This window comes from Rattus norvegicus, chromosome 10, assembly GCF_036323735.1.
Source record: "Rattus norvegicus strain BN/NHsdMcwi chromosome 10, GRCr8, whole genome shotgun sequence".
In the NCBI taxonomy this organism is placed as follows: domain Eukaryota; kingdom Metazoa; phylum Chordata; class Mammalia; order Rodentia; family Muridae; genus Rattus; species Rattus norvegicus.
In genome coordinates this window covers 103,760,001-103,774,379 of record NC_086028.1, presented here as the reverse complement: position 1 = coordinate 103,774,379, position 14,379 = coordinate 103,760,001, and the positions used below count along the sequence as shown (strand labels likewise).

The following is a 14,379-nucleotide window of genomic DNA, read 5'->3' as shown; positions in this document are numbered from 1 at the left end:
AGGGCTTGCCTTGCTTCCCATGCCCCCCAAAGCCATGCCCTATCTCTATTCTGTGCCCAGCTACCTGGACATCATTGAGCAGGCCATCTCAGAAGGTGACACCTTACTCATCGAGAACATTGGCGAGACTGTAGACCCCGTGCTCGATCCATTGCTAGGCCGGAACACCATCAAAAAGGGGAGGTGAGAAGCCACGCCCACTCTGCCCCAGCCCCACCCAAAATGAACCCCCCCAGGTCAGCACCAGCTCAGGGGAGCAGGGAAGGGCCTCCCCTCACTAAATGCTGAGAGGGCAGAAGGGACCCAAGTGCCCCAGGGGACTAGAAAGGCCAGCTCCACCCCAGGGACGAGGGATGACTGTGTAGGTCCCTCACAGAGCCTGGCCTCTCTCCTTCCTTCATTTCAAAATCTTGAGGCTCACAGTTCTTCTTAAAAATATCCTTCACAATTCATATTTTCCATCTTACCTCCATCTCGTCCGACTCCCTTTGAAGCTTTTCCTTCCCAACATGTTCTTCTACTGTCAATGTGTGTGTGTATTCACATACACATACATATACACACATACACACATACACACACACATACACACACAAACATACACATACACACATACATACACACATACACACACATACATATACACACATACATACACATAACCATACATACACACATACACACATACATACACACATACACACACACATACACATAACCATACATACACACATACATACATACATACACACATACATACACACACACATACACATAACCATACATACACATACACACACACACACATACATACATACACACATACATACACATAACCATACATACACACATACACACACATACACACATACACACATACACACATACACACATACACACACATACATACATACATACATACACACATACATACACACACATACACATACACACATACATACACACATATACATACACATAACACACATACATACACATACACACATACATACATACACACATACATACACACACACATACACACATACATACACACACATACAGATGGATGTTTTGTCTGCATGCATGTCTGTGCACCATGTGTGTGCCTAGTACCTGTGAAGGCCAGAAGAGGACGACACTGTAACTAAAGTTACAGACACTTCTGAGCCATGGTGTGGGTGCTGGGAACTGAACCTGGGTCCTCTGGAAGAGCGCAAGTGCTCTTAACTGCTGAGCTGTTTCTCCAGCCCCACTGTGCCCCCTTTGTTTTAATGGCCCACTGAGTTTAATTAGGGTTGCTTGCTTGAGCATGGGTGTGGGGCCATTAACCAGGGCACGGGGTAACAGAGCAGTGACCACACTACTGAAGAATGTGACCCCGTTCCTGAGTAGCCATTAGCTGCCAGCAGCTCGGGAGGGTGCAGCCTCCCTTCTCACTTTCCACAATACTTTTGCATGCGCTTATTCATGTTGCTTGTGTCCATGTGGGCATGTGTGTGCCCCAGGACCGTAGGTCAGAGGTCAGCGTACGGGTGTTGGCCGTCTCCTCCTACCTCGTGAGTCCCAGGGATCAAATCCAGGGTACCAAACTTGGCAGAAAGCCTTTACCCACTGGGCCTCCTTTTGCCCCTCCCCCATGTTAATCGCACAGAACGCTATCAGTGAGCGTTTCCGTAGCTGTCAGCACAGTTGCCTCGCTGTATGACCCCCACCCTGGTCTTGTTCCAAGTCTTAATCATCCCACAAGGAAACCCCGCACAGGCTAAGCATGTTTCTGTCTCCGTGGCTCTGCCCGCTCTGGACATTGATGGCATATCGTTCTGTGCCTAGAACTTTGCCCTTAGCGTCACATTGGCAGGGGTCCTCCACCCTCCAGCATCTCGCAGTACTGCGTGCCTTCTCCCACCTGAGTAACCCTCCATTGGCCGGACCGTCCATCGACTGGACCTACCACATTTCGTTGTTTTTATAACACAGAGGAAGTAAATGGACTTTTAGAGCAGATAGGAACCACCCGTGCTGGGGCTTGCCCAGCAGCCCAGGACGAGGGTGATGTTCAGTGTAAACGTTGTGATGTCCTGGACTCTGAAAAGGCCCCCAGCCCCTCCTACCTCCAGCATAAATGCTGCTCTTCAAAGACTGCAGGGGTGGGGGTGGGGGGGAGAGGGGGAATGGGAGGGGGGAGGAGTGACCCACGGGCAGCTGCAGGGTTGCTCCGCAGAGGGTCATCATGGGGGCACACACTGGTGTTCAGCACCGAGCGTGGGAGGAGCTAGAGTTAACAGTGCTTCCGTCCATGCACATGAACGTCCCTGGGCAGACAAAACAGCCACCAGAGTAAAGGACAGACATGGCCTCCAGGGGCCTGGTGCTCCCCCTCCAGCTCTTTGTCAGTCAAGGAGCATAGGGGAAGCGTGGATGGGCCACTAACCTCGGGTGTGGTGGCCCTGTGGCTGAGGTTTGTCCTACTCTGCTCCTCACCCGCCAGGTTCATTAAGATCGGCGACAAGGAGGTGGAGTACCACCCCAGCTTCCGCCTGATCCTTCACACCAAGTACTTCAACCCCCACTACAAACCCGAGATGCAGGCACAGTGCACGCTCATCAACTTCCTGGTCACCAGAGACGGCCTCGAGGACCAGCTCCTGGCCGCTGTGGTGGCCAAAGAGCGCCCGGATCTGGAACAGCTCAAGGTACCTGCCTCTGGCAGACGCCGGAAATGGGTCAGGTGGGAGGCCCGTGGGCCACCATGGACCTCACGTGGCCACAGTGGGCCACATGTGTTTCCGAGCTCCTGGGACCTCAGCCAACGACACCAGCCCTTCCTCCTGCCCCAAACTCAGTTCTAAACCAGCAGTCATTAAACTTCCACCAGGGGCTCAGTCCTCTCAGATGGCACTGAAGATCAAAGCCGGTCCCCAGAATGGCTCCGTGCCTGCCTGGCTGGGACTCTGTAGCAGAGCCTTTTTCTAGCATGTTGAAACTCAGTTCAATCTGCAGCAGCATAAAGAAAACTCAGGGTTCTGGGCTGGGGACATAGCTCAAACAGTAATATGTTTGAGGTGTAATCCAAGGACTGAGTTTGACATACACGAGTGCACACACACGCACACACACGCACACACACACACACCCCAGAACCTAGAAAAGGCTGCTGTGTACTTGTAATCCCAGGGTTGGGGCAGACAGATTGTGGAAGCAGGAGGGCCTCTGGGACTTGCTGGCCAGACAGTCTAGCCTAATGTGTAAGCCCCAGATTCCAGTAAGAAACCCCATCTTTAAAAAACAAGGTGAGGGGGGCTGGGGATTTAGCTCAGTGGTAAAGCGCTTACCTAGGAAGCGCAAGGCCCTGGGTTTGGTCCGCAGCTCTGAAAAAAAGAACCAAAAAAAAAAAAACAAGGTGAGGGCTGGAGAGATGGCTCAGCAGTTAAGAGCACTGACTGCTCTTCCAGAGGTCCTGAGTTCAATTCCCAGTAACCACATGGTGGCTCACAACCATCTGTAATGGGTTCCGATGCCCTCTTCTGGTGTGTCTGAAGACAGCTACAGTGTACTCATATACATTAAATAAATAAATAAATAAATAAACAAACAAATCTTTAAAACAAAACAACAATAACAACAACAACAACAACAACAACAACAAAAACAACTGAGCCCGATGCTCTGGGCTTCACACATACACATGCACTCATGCATGACCACAAGCACGAACACGCATGCACACACCAAGTGTGGCCAACTGTACCAGCCAGCCACTTCCTCAGCTCTGCCTCGACCACATACAATGGCTCTTGGTCTCCACAGCAAGAGGCCTGGCAGCCTGGAGTGGAGGCTGGCACCTCCATGGCCACCCTACATGGTGGGTGTCGTCCCTCCTGCTGTGGGTCTGGGCCCCCACTCTAGAGAGACCTGGGAGCAGAGGTGAGACCAGGGCCCAACTGACTGCTGCCCTGCTCCCCCGGGGGCCCTGTCGCTCCCACAGGCAAACCTCACCAAATCTCAGAACGAGTTCAAGATCGTGCTAAAGGAACTGGAAGACTCCCTACTGGCTCGGCTGTCAGCCGCGTCGGGGAACTTTCTGGGAGACACTGCCCTGGTGGAAAACCTAGAGACCACCAAGCACACAGCCAATGAAATTGAGGAGAAGGTAGGCCTGTCCCCATAGGGACACACAGAAGGCTAGCCAGCCCACTGCTTGAGTACACCCGGGTACCTGCAACGGTTTGTCGTGACTTTCAACAAAGTCATAATGAGGAATTAAGTAGGCCAGGTTGTCCCACAGTTATGTCTGTGCAAGACATTCTTGATTATTAACTGGTGCAGGAAGACCCACCCCACTGTGGGTGGCACCATCCCCTAGGCAGAGTGTCCCAGAGCATGTGAGTGAGAAGAAGGCTAGCCGAGTGTTGACACGAGCCTTTTCCTCTCCCTGCTTATGATTTTGGATGTGATGCTCTTAAAGTTCCTGCCCTGACTTCCCCACAATAATAGGCTGTTGCCTGGAACTGTAAGCCAGAACAATTCCTTCCTCCCGCCAGGTTGGGACATTTTATCACAGCAATAGACAGAGGGAGCTAGTGGCATCTTGCTGTCTGAAAGGCCTTCTAGGGGACGTGGGAGGAATGAAGGGCTGGGGCAGAAGTGGGGCCCTCGTGTTGAGTGGCTCGTCTCCCTGGTGGTTCCCTCCAAGCGCCTTTTGTCTGTCCTGAGGTCCAAGAGGCAAAAATCACAGAAACAAAGATCAATGAGGCGCGAGAGAACTACCGCCCAGCGGCCGCAAGGGCCTCCCTGCTCTACTTTATCCTGAACGACCTCAACAAAATCAACCCCATCTACCAGTTCTCTCTCAAGGTCAGCCACCCGGGGCACGAGGCCAGGGGACCAAGTCGACAGGCCACCCCAAGGTCAGGGAGCACACAAGATGGCAGGAACCAGAGAGTGGTGCTGTGGGAGTGGGTCTTTCCGCCCTACCTTTCCCCCACGGCACCCCAGTCAGAATTAACCAGAAGCTGCCGGGGACCGCAGCCGCAGCTGCAGAATCAGCTCACCCTGGCCGTTCTCCAGGCCTTCAATGTGGTGTTTGAGAAAGCCATCCAGAAGACCCCGCCCGCCGAGGAGGTGAGGCAGCGCGTGATAAACCTGACGGACGAGATCACCTACTCTGTGTACATGTACACGGCACGCGGGCTCTTCGAGCGGGACAAGCTCATCTTCTTGGCTCAAGTCACCTTCCAGGTAACGCACGATGCCTTTGTCCCCAGACTGCAGCCTGTGCACCTGCGCTGGCAGCCCCCAGGCTCGTGTCGGGGGCGCAGACTCCACAGTACACCCCCTCGCAGGGTCTGGTGAACACACACCAGCTCAACATTGCTAGGCAGCCCAGCGGGAGGACACGTGCGTCCGTGTGCGGACGCTCCTGCTGAAATATTGGAAGGTCCGAGTTCAGTCCGGTTGGCTGCACGGCCTGTCTGAGCAGGGCATGTGGCGTGAGCCCAGAGACAAGGCACTGAGGCTGAGCCTGTAGGAACATTGAGCCCAGGAGGTCAACATTAGCTGTGAAACATAGCTAGGGCCTCCCGGGAAGGAAAGAAGGAAAGAAAGGAAGGAAGGAAAGAAGGAAAAAGACAGACTGACAGATGGACAGTGGCTTCAGTCACTTTTGAAAGGACTGCCCAAGGTGATAGAGCTTTATGTGTCCCAGTTCTGGAGACTGGAAAAGGACCAAGGTCTAGGTGCGACATCTTGTACCGATATCCCTCTGCCATGAGAGAACAGGATGGGGTAGACACCCTTTGAACAAACCATCTCCCTGAGCCACAGCACACCTGTCCCTACTTCCCAGCAACTGCTGGCTTGAGGATCATAATCCCATAGACCAGTCAGGATGGCGTACCCCTTAAATTCCAGCACTTAAGAGGCAGAAGCAGGCCAAGCTCTGTGAGTTCAAGGCTATACGATCTCCAAGACAGCCAGTGGGGCCTGGTCTCACCTTATCCAACCACCCAGACACCCGCATGCCCCCTAAACCCCCACACCCAAAGATCCCAATGTAGGCCGCTTATGGGAGACATCTCACAGCCTCCTAGAATACATATTGGTGCAGCCTGAGACCTCATCAGCACATAGGTGCTTTTCCTTAGGTTGATAGGAATGTTCTAGAACTAAATTGTAGCTGCAAACCCTTGTGAGTGTACCGATGGCACTGGGCTGTGTGCATTAGTGTAAATATGATGTGTTTCACATGTGTTTTGCCCTGATTTAAAAACATAAAACCAAAAGGCCCTTGTGGTCCACCCCGCCCCTGCCCCCAGGTCCTTTCCATGAAGAAGGAGCTGAATCCTGTGGAACTGGACTTTCTATTGCGGTTCCCCTTCAAGGCAGGCGTTGTGTCACCTGTGGACTTCCTGCAACACCAGAGCTGGGGCGGGATCAAGGTGGGTCCTCAAACTTAGTACTGAACCCCTTCCAACCAGTGCTGAGGATGCCAGCCGGCACCCCGTTACAGGTGGAAGCCAGGATGGCCGCAGCTCGCAGGCAGCCCTGCACCTGTGTTAGGCGGAACATCACCAGTTTCCACCAGCCTGCTCAGGTCCAGAGGAGAGTGGCATCCACAGGAACCTGCAGCCAGTCCCAGGCTACCCTGTGCCAGCATCCCTCGGCCTTGCCCTGCTGTCCCAGGTCTGGTCACTCCTCAGGTTCCCAGATTCACTGTCAAGAGCCCTCAGGTCCCAGGTTTCAAGTTGCAATCCAAACTGACCAGAGGAAGGCAGTGGCCCAGGCGAGATACGTTGCGGGATATTTGAGCACACTGTGAACCCCGAGATTGTGTCAGTTACTGAAAAACCCATTTCTAGCTGTGGTCTGGCTCAGCCTTAGCACACACCTTTAATCCCAAACAGTGAGGTTTGTAAAGTTTGTAGAAGGAAGCACCCATGTGTGAAAGTGATGTTTAATTGAGTGGCAGATAAAGTGACAAATCAGAGAAAGATTTGACAGAACAGGATATGCCCAACTCTCAAGAGAAGGGAGAGGGAAGCTACTTGAGGGAACAGTGCAGAGAGACAGAGAGACAGAGACAGAGAGGAGGAGGAAGAGGAGGAAGAGGAAGAAGAGGAAGAAGAAGAGGAGAAAGGAAGGAGGAAGAGGAGAAAGAAGAGGAAGAGGAAGAAGAGGAGGAAGAGGAGGAGGAGGAAGAGGAGGAGGAAGAGGAGGAAGAGGAGGAAGAGGAGGAAGAGGAAGAAGAGGAGGAAGAGGAAGAGGAGGAGGAAGAGGAAGAAGAGAGGGAAGAGGAAGAGGAGGAGGAAGAGGAAGAAGAGGAAGAAGAGGAAGAGGAGGAAGAGGAAGAAGAGGAAGAAGAAGAGGAGAAAGGAAGGAGGAAGAGGAGGAAGAGGAGGAAGAGGAGGAGGAAGAGGAAGAAGAGGAAGAAGAGGAAGAGGAAGAGGAGGAGGAAGAGGAGGAGGAAGAGGAGGAGGAAGAGGAGGAGGAAGAGGAGGAGGAAGAGGAGGAGGAGGAGGAAGAGGAGGAGGAAGAGGAAGAAGAGGAAGAAGAGGAAGAGGAGGAAGAGGAAGAAGAGGAAGAAGAAGAGGAGAAAGGAAGGAGGAAGAGGAGGAAGAGGAGGAAGAGGAGGAAGAGGAAGAGGAAGAGGAGAAGGAAGAGGAAGAGGAGGAGGAAGAGGAAGAAGAGAAGGAAGAGGAAGAAGAGAAGGAAGAGGAGGAGGAGGAGGAAGAGGAGGAGGAGAAGGAAGAGGAAGAAGAGAAGGAAGAGGAGGAGGAGGAGGAAGAGGAGGAGGAGGCAGTTTTACCAAGAGAGTTGTACAGAGGCACGTTGAAGAGAAAACAAGCTAGACACAGGGAAGACAGAATGAACCAGACACTGAGAAGAAACCAGAAAATTAGAACAGATTACCAAAGTTAGTATGAGGTCAAGCAGAGCAATTCAGGAGAAGCCGAGAGAGAAGCCAGACTGAATCAGTCAGCTTGGAGTGGAGTTTGAACCAGAACAGCTGAGTTGAACCAGTCAGTCAGAGTTCAGAAAAAGCCAGAAAGGGTTGACTTATTCAGCAGTAAGTCTCAGAGGCCAAGATAAGATTGTACGGAGGCTAGAAGCTTCCAGGACGAGGCCTAGGTTAGCAGACAGCGGCAGTGAACCTGTGAGACATTTACATCTGGTAAATCAAAGCTACTTTTCCAGAGCTATCCCTGACAGCACCCTCCTTGGAGGGAAAGGAGCCGAAGTGAGTCCCCAGGCCACATGTCCCGCAGAAGCTTGGCCTGCAGTTGACAGGAAGGACAGGGTGATCTTTGTGACAGGTCACTCTGTCACCCTCCCCAGAGCTCCAGTCTTCCTGACACCTCTCCCCAGCGCCCACTGAGGGCCATCTGGGGAAGGCGCCCACTGACTCAGGGTGTCCCCATGGTCACTGCGCCACCCACATCTGCCTTAGGCCCTGTCGGAGATGGACGAGTTCAAAAACCTGGACAGTGACATCGAGGGCTCCGCCAAGCGGTGGAAAAAGCTGGTAGAGTCGGAAGCGCCGGAGAAGGAGATCTTCCCCAAGGAATGGAAGAATAAGACTGCCCTGCAGAAGCTGTGCATGGTGCGCTGTATGAGGCCGGACCGCATGACCTACGCCGTCAAGTGAGCAGGCCTCAGCACCCAGCCCCGGGCATCCTAGAAACGTGACCATCTTAGTTCCTCTCCTACCCCAGTCTAGGGAGGGCATAGCTGAGCGGGGTCCATTTGCTAGCATGGCCATGGGCCGTATACCCAGACCTGGAGAGCTAAGTTCCTCTTTTATGAAGTAGATATGGTCTCCAGCAGCCCTGGCTCCCTGTAAACTCACTCATTATGTAGCCAAGGCCTCTGAACTTCTGCTCCCCCTCCACCCATCTCTGCCTCCAGGGTGCTAGGGTTGCATGTGCCCAGTTTTAAGCGGTGCTAAGGACTGACCCCCAGGCCTTGTGCATGCTTGGTGTCTATTGGCTGAACCTCTGCTGGCCACACCCTAGCCCCGATCCCAGGTTCTTGTTGGTACTCAGTGTCTCAGGGTGTGATCAGCAGGACCTCCGGCCCTACTGGCCCATTAGAGGGGATGCAATGTCACACAGGACAGAGAAGCAGAGTTTCCCTCATTAGGCCCTAAGATTGAAAGCATAGTCCTCCCCAGCCATATAAAAGGGGGCCCCTTACATTTGGGGGAGGAAAAAGAAAGGCCACCAAGCACAGGGGACCCTCCATGCCTAAAGTTAGTGTCAATTATGTGCCAATCGTAAAGGAAGAGTTGTAATTTTAAGACCTGAGTCCTCCCACATGTGTGGAGGAGGGAGGGGCTGAGCACAGAGGAGGACCCTAGAGCCCAGGCTCCGAGGGGAGGGGCTGGCTCCCGCCCATTCCGTCCTTCCTGTACATAGCCAGGTTTCCTCAAAGACACTCACGTCCCCACAGAAACCCCCTTGGACCAAAGACGGGCCCTGACGCACATGTACTCCCAATTGGAGGACTTTTTCTGTTTTGTTTTTCTCAGACAGAAAGGGACAAGGCTAGGAAATGTTAATACAGCTGAGCTGGGGGCAGTGGGAGAAGGATCCTGAAATAGTGAGCAGGGCAGGGGTTGGACAAGCAAAGGTGCCAAGCACCTCAGATGGGCAGTAAGACCTTCAAAGCCCATTGTCTTAGTCAGGGCTTCTATTCCTGCACAAACATCGTGACCAAGGAGCAAGTTGGGGAGGAAAGAGTTTATTCAGCTCACACTTCCACACTGCTGTTCATCACCAAAGGAAGTCAGGACTGGAACTCAAGCAGGTCAGGAAGCAGGAGCTGATGCAGAGGCCATGGAGGGATGTTTCTTACTGGCCTGCTCCCCCTGGCTTGCTCAGCTTGCTCTCTTATAGAACCCAAGACCACCAGCCCAGGGACGGCACCACCCACAATGGGCTGGGTCCTCCCCCTTGATCACTAATTGAGAAAATGCCTTACAGCTGGGTCTCAGGGAGGCATTTCCTCAAGGGAGGCTCCTTCCTCTGTGATAACTCTAGCTTGTGTCAAGTTGACACACAAAACCAGCCAGTACAGCCACCCACTGCCCAGCCCCAAGGCCTTTGGATCATCTCTCAGCTGTGCCCAGGAGCAAGCTTACAGCCTGGGAACACAGCCATGGTCCTGCACTCAAAACTAACACTGGGGGGCTGGGGATTTGGCTCAGTGGTAGAGCGCTTACCTAGGAATCGCAAGGCCCTGGGTTCGGTCCCCAGCTCCGGAAAAAAAAGAAAAAAAAAAAAAAGAAAAAAACAAAACCTAACACTGGGCTTGGGAGACACAGATCATTAGCCACTTATGATGGAGGCAGATGTGGACACTGAAATGCAAAGCTCACCCTAAGCACTGGACCCCTGAGAGGACCGCCCAAGGGACCTGGACCTCTGGGGCTGGGTAATAAAGATGGAGTCTAAGCCCCTCTAAGGTGGCCCTCCGGACAGAGCTTGCTCCTCCCCTCACTGTCCCACTGTACCCTGGAGGCCTCTCGGTTCAAGGCCAGGCAGCATCCTTCATGCCACTCCCTGGGCCTCTGGGACTGAAGGAGGAGCATACCATTGTGTGCCTGGGGATTCAGCTCCATGGGTGCAGCGCTTGCCTAGCATGCACAAAGCTCTGGGTTTAGTCCCCAGCACTGTGTGGTGACAACCAGGAACCTGTAATCCCACCCTCTTGGAAAGCAGAGGGTAGGAGCGTCATAGCCACCTAGCAAATACCAAGTCAGCCTGAGCTTACCAGACTACTCCAGACCTTCTCTCAAACACTAATTAATTAATCAATTAATTAATTAAAATTTAAAAATCAAGATGCTACTTCCCTCCCCTTGATTTCTACAAAGGAAGTCCACCCAGCACGGCCCACCTGCCTGGGCCAAAGCCACCCATGTATCCCTAGCCCTGGTCCGGAGCAGGGCCCAGCCTCCCATGGTCCTACAGAGCATGTTCCCCTGACCCCCCGCAGGAATTTTGTGGAAGAGAAGATGGGTAGTAAGTTTGTAGAAGGCCGGAGCGTGGAGTTCTCCAAGTCCTACGAAGAGAGCAGCCCCTCCACACCAATCTTCTTCATCCTGTCCCCCGGGGTCGACCCCCTCAAAGACGTGGAGGCCCTCGGTAAGCACCACTGCAGAAACGCAATTCAAAACCACACAGAGGAACCCCGAACTTCCTAGAGAGCTAGGTCAAAGCCAGCAACTAGCAAGGGGTGCTGGAGTAGAGAAACAAGCCTGCCAGCGGAAATGGGGATGGCCAGAGGGGAGGGCATGCCATACCGGGAGCTACCACAGCACCTTCCAGTCCAAGGCTGGGTCTGTCCCTAAGGCTTAAGAAGTAGGTCCACCGCCAAGCCTTTGAACTGGCTAGGTTTTATGTCAAGTTGACACAGGCTAAAGTCATTTTTGAAGAGAGAACCTCAATTGTGAAGTGCCCCCACCAGGCTGGCCTTTGGACAAGCCGTTGTGACATTTTCTTGGTTGGTGGTTGACGTGGGAGGGTCTAGTCCACTGTGGCAGTGCCACCCTAAGCTGGCGGTCCTGGGTGCTGTAAGAAAACAAACAGAACAAGCCAGTGAGCAGCAAGCAGAGCCCCTCCACGGCCTCTGCCTCGGGGTTCCTGGTGAGTTCCCTACCTCCCTTCATGATGAATTGTGCTGAGATGCAAGCCAAATAAACCCTTTCCTCCCTAAGACGCTTTTGGTCAAACAGCAACAGAGGCCCTGATTGAGAAGCCTTCCTGCATGCTCTCTCCCAATTGGAAATAGCCCTGACTGGGTCACTTTTATCACAGCTGAGGGGGAAAAATACAAAAGGAAACTTAAGGGGTTATTTGGGGACAGTATGAGGGGAACCTGAGGCAGCTGGTCAAGTCATGCCTTCAGCTCAGTTCTTCTCCCTCAGCGGTTCTCCATCTTGCTAACGTGTGACCCTTTAATTCAGCCTCTCATTCTGTGATGACCCCCAACCATAAAACATTATTTTCATTGCTACTTTGTAACTGTAATGTTGCTACTGTCATGAATCAAAATGGAAACATTGTGTTTTATGATGGTCTCGGGTGAACCCAGTGGAAAGATGGCTCCAGGACCAAAGGGGTTGGGACCCACAGGTTGAGAAGCACTCTTAGCTACTCAGCCTTGCTTGGACACCAGCCCACAGGGACAGTACCACTCACCCTGAGATGGGCACTCCCTTCTTTTGTGAAACACCCTCACAGACCTATCTAGAAGGGATTTTCCGTGGTGAATCTATACCTAGTCATGTTGGCAAGGAAAATTACTCATCACAAATCTGAAGACAAAAAACAAAAGAACCCAAAACAATTAAGACGCCATAGCCAGAGTTTGCTATGGGTTGTTAACTCCACCCCGAGTCCGTGCTTCCTCCCGGATGAAAGTCAAAAGCATAGCGCTCATGTAAGAAGACAGTGGTGGTGAGGGTCTCGGCGTGTGCGGTCCCATTTCCATGAGACCAGAGCCTGTAACAGGCCACCACACAGGGGCAGAAAGCAGAGAGCAGTTGTTAGGCAAGGAGAAGGAGAGGGAGTTCAAGGTCACAAGGTATTCTGGGGTGGTGCTGGTGGTATTAGAGAGACAGCTGCACCACAGGGCTGGTTTCCTGAATGTCCCCAGGCCACACCTTTCCAGATGGCCGAAGCATGGTCATGTTACGGGATGTGTGCTTCCACCCCACAATAAACAAGGTGGGAGGCGAGTAGTGTTCCCGGCTGTGGAATGCAGTGCCCGAACCACGGTTCTGAATCACCCAGTACTTTTCCTGTTTTTCCCCTCTTCAGGGAAAAAACTGGGATTTACCATAGACAATGGGAAACTCCATAACGTGTCCCTGGGGCAAGGACAAGAGGTGGTGGCCGAGGATGCGCTGGACGTGGCTGCCGAGAAAGGACACTGGGTCATTCTGCAGGTGAGGGCTCTTCGCTACCATGGTCACGTCACTGGGGACGGGACAGAACCTCCCATTGCTGGGGCACCATCTCTATGGCTCTCCAGCACAGAGCCCCTCCAGACACCCTCTTATAGCTCCTAAAGGGGTGCTGGGGACCATGTCGTCTTTGCTCTGAGCCCAGGGGGACAAACAAGGTTGATCCTAAGGCTGAGTTACCCACTGGGAATACTTCTCACCAGTTAGGGTCAACAGGGTGGGCACAGCGGGGTCCACCCGGGCTTGAGGCAGGGCTCTTCAACGGAGTCCACCCGGGCCTGAGACAGGGCTCTTCAACGGGGTCCACCCGGGCCTGAGACAGGGCTCTTCAACGGGATCCACCCGGGCCTGAGGCACAGGAATCCTTGCCGCAGAACATTCACCTGGTGGCGAGATGGCTGAGTATCCTGGACAAGAAGGTGGAACGCTACAGCTCAGGTAGCCACGAGGACTACCGGGTGTTCATCAGCGCAGAGCCTGCTCCCTCCGTGGAGACACACATCATCCCCCAGGGCATCCTGGAAAACGCCATCAAAATCACCAACGAGCCTCCCACGGGCATGTATGCCAACCTGCACAAGGCGCTGGACCTTTTCACTCAGGTAGGGAGGGTGAGACTAGGTGGCTCTCCCCATGGAGGCACGCACGCACGCACGCACACACAGCCAGGCAAAGGAGGCACAGGCCCAGCAAGCTAAGATGCCCCTCCGAGTCCCAGAGGCTCCTCCATGCTGGCCTCCTACCCGCAGCACACCAGCACACTAATGTCTCGCCAGAGTGTGCCCCTGAAAGCTGGGCAAACTCACCGAGCCCTGAAGTCGTGGATGCAGCATGGCCTCTGGTCGCTGTCACTGCCCTGTCAGTTGGCAGGGGTGCCTGTCATTCCTGTGACTCTGGAGGCCCTGTCCCATCCTGGGTCACATTTCTCTCTGATCCAGACCTCGCCCACTGGAGTCATAAAGCTGATTTGGGGCCTCCAAGCCTTGCAGCTAGAGGGACAATGGGTTCCCACTGGAGCTCCAACTACATGACCACATGTCCTCTGATAGTGCCCTGAACAAGGCAGTCATGTGGTCAGGCCCTTCTCCCATGATGGCTTCTTGTTCCCTCCATAGAAGAGGATGGGTACAGGGGCTTGCCTGGCTTCAGGGAGTACCAGGCTTGCCTGGCAGGGTTTCTACCTCCCCTCCACACAGGGCTCCTCTGACCCAACCTCTCAGTCAAGTCAGCTTTGCAGCCCTCCCGCCCTGTCATCCCCATGGCCACTGTCCCTGCCAGCCCCTTGCTCTCTTCATCACCCTCCACTGTAACCATCTGCGGGCGCGCACTACTTCTTCAGGCTGTAGCCCACACCCCAGGCTCTGGAATCCTGTGTCCTCCCCGCACGTATCTTCCCAGGCGGGGCACCA

The 14,379-nt window shown here is 53.5% G+C and overlaps 1 protein-coding gene and 1 long non-coding RNA gene across 2 annotated transcripts in view; one reads left to right on the top strand and one right to left on the bottom strand.

Annotated features, from left to right (window-relative positions):
* The window catches only part of Dnah17 (dynein, axonemal, heavy chain 17), a 113,977-nt gene that overhangs the window by 87,630 nt on the left and 11,968 nt on the right, over positions 1-14,379 (top strand). The window contains exons 64-73 of the mRNA XM_039087512.2: positions 61-183; positions 2,492-2,696; positions 3,989-4,153; positions 4,717-4,857; positions 5,071-5,241; positions 6,318-6,440; positions 8,450-8,643; positions 10,999-11,147; positions 12,825-12,952; positions 13,345-13,572. Of these exons, the coding sequence (XP_038943440.1) occupies positions 61-183; positions 2,492-2,696; positions 3,989-4,153; positions 4,717-4,857; positions 5,071-5,241; positions 6,318-6,440; positions 8,450-8,643; positions 10,999-11,147; positions 12,825-12,952; positions 13,345-13,572 (1,627 nt within the window). The remainder of the gene's footprint in view (positions 1-60; positions 184-2,491; positions 2,697-3,988; positions 4,154-4,716; positions 4,858-5,070; positions 5,242-6,317; positions 6,441-8,449; positions 8,644-10,998; positions 11,148-12,824; positions 12,953-13,344; positions 13,573-14,379) is intronic.
* On the bottom strand, positions 11,380-13,376 carry LOC120095221 (uncharacterized). The gene is made up of 2 exons (XR_005490579.2): positions 13,171-13,376; positions 11,380-11,573 (listed from the first exon to the last, which is right to left on the bottom strand). It is a non-coding gene; the product is annotated as an uncharacterized LOC120095221 (long non-coding RNA).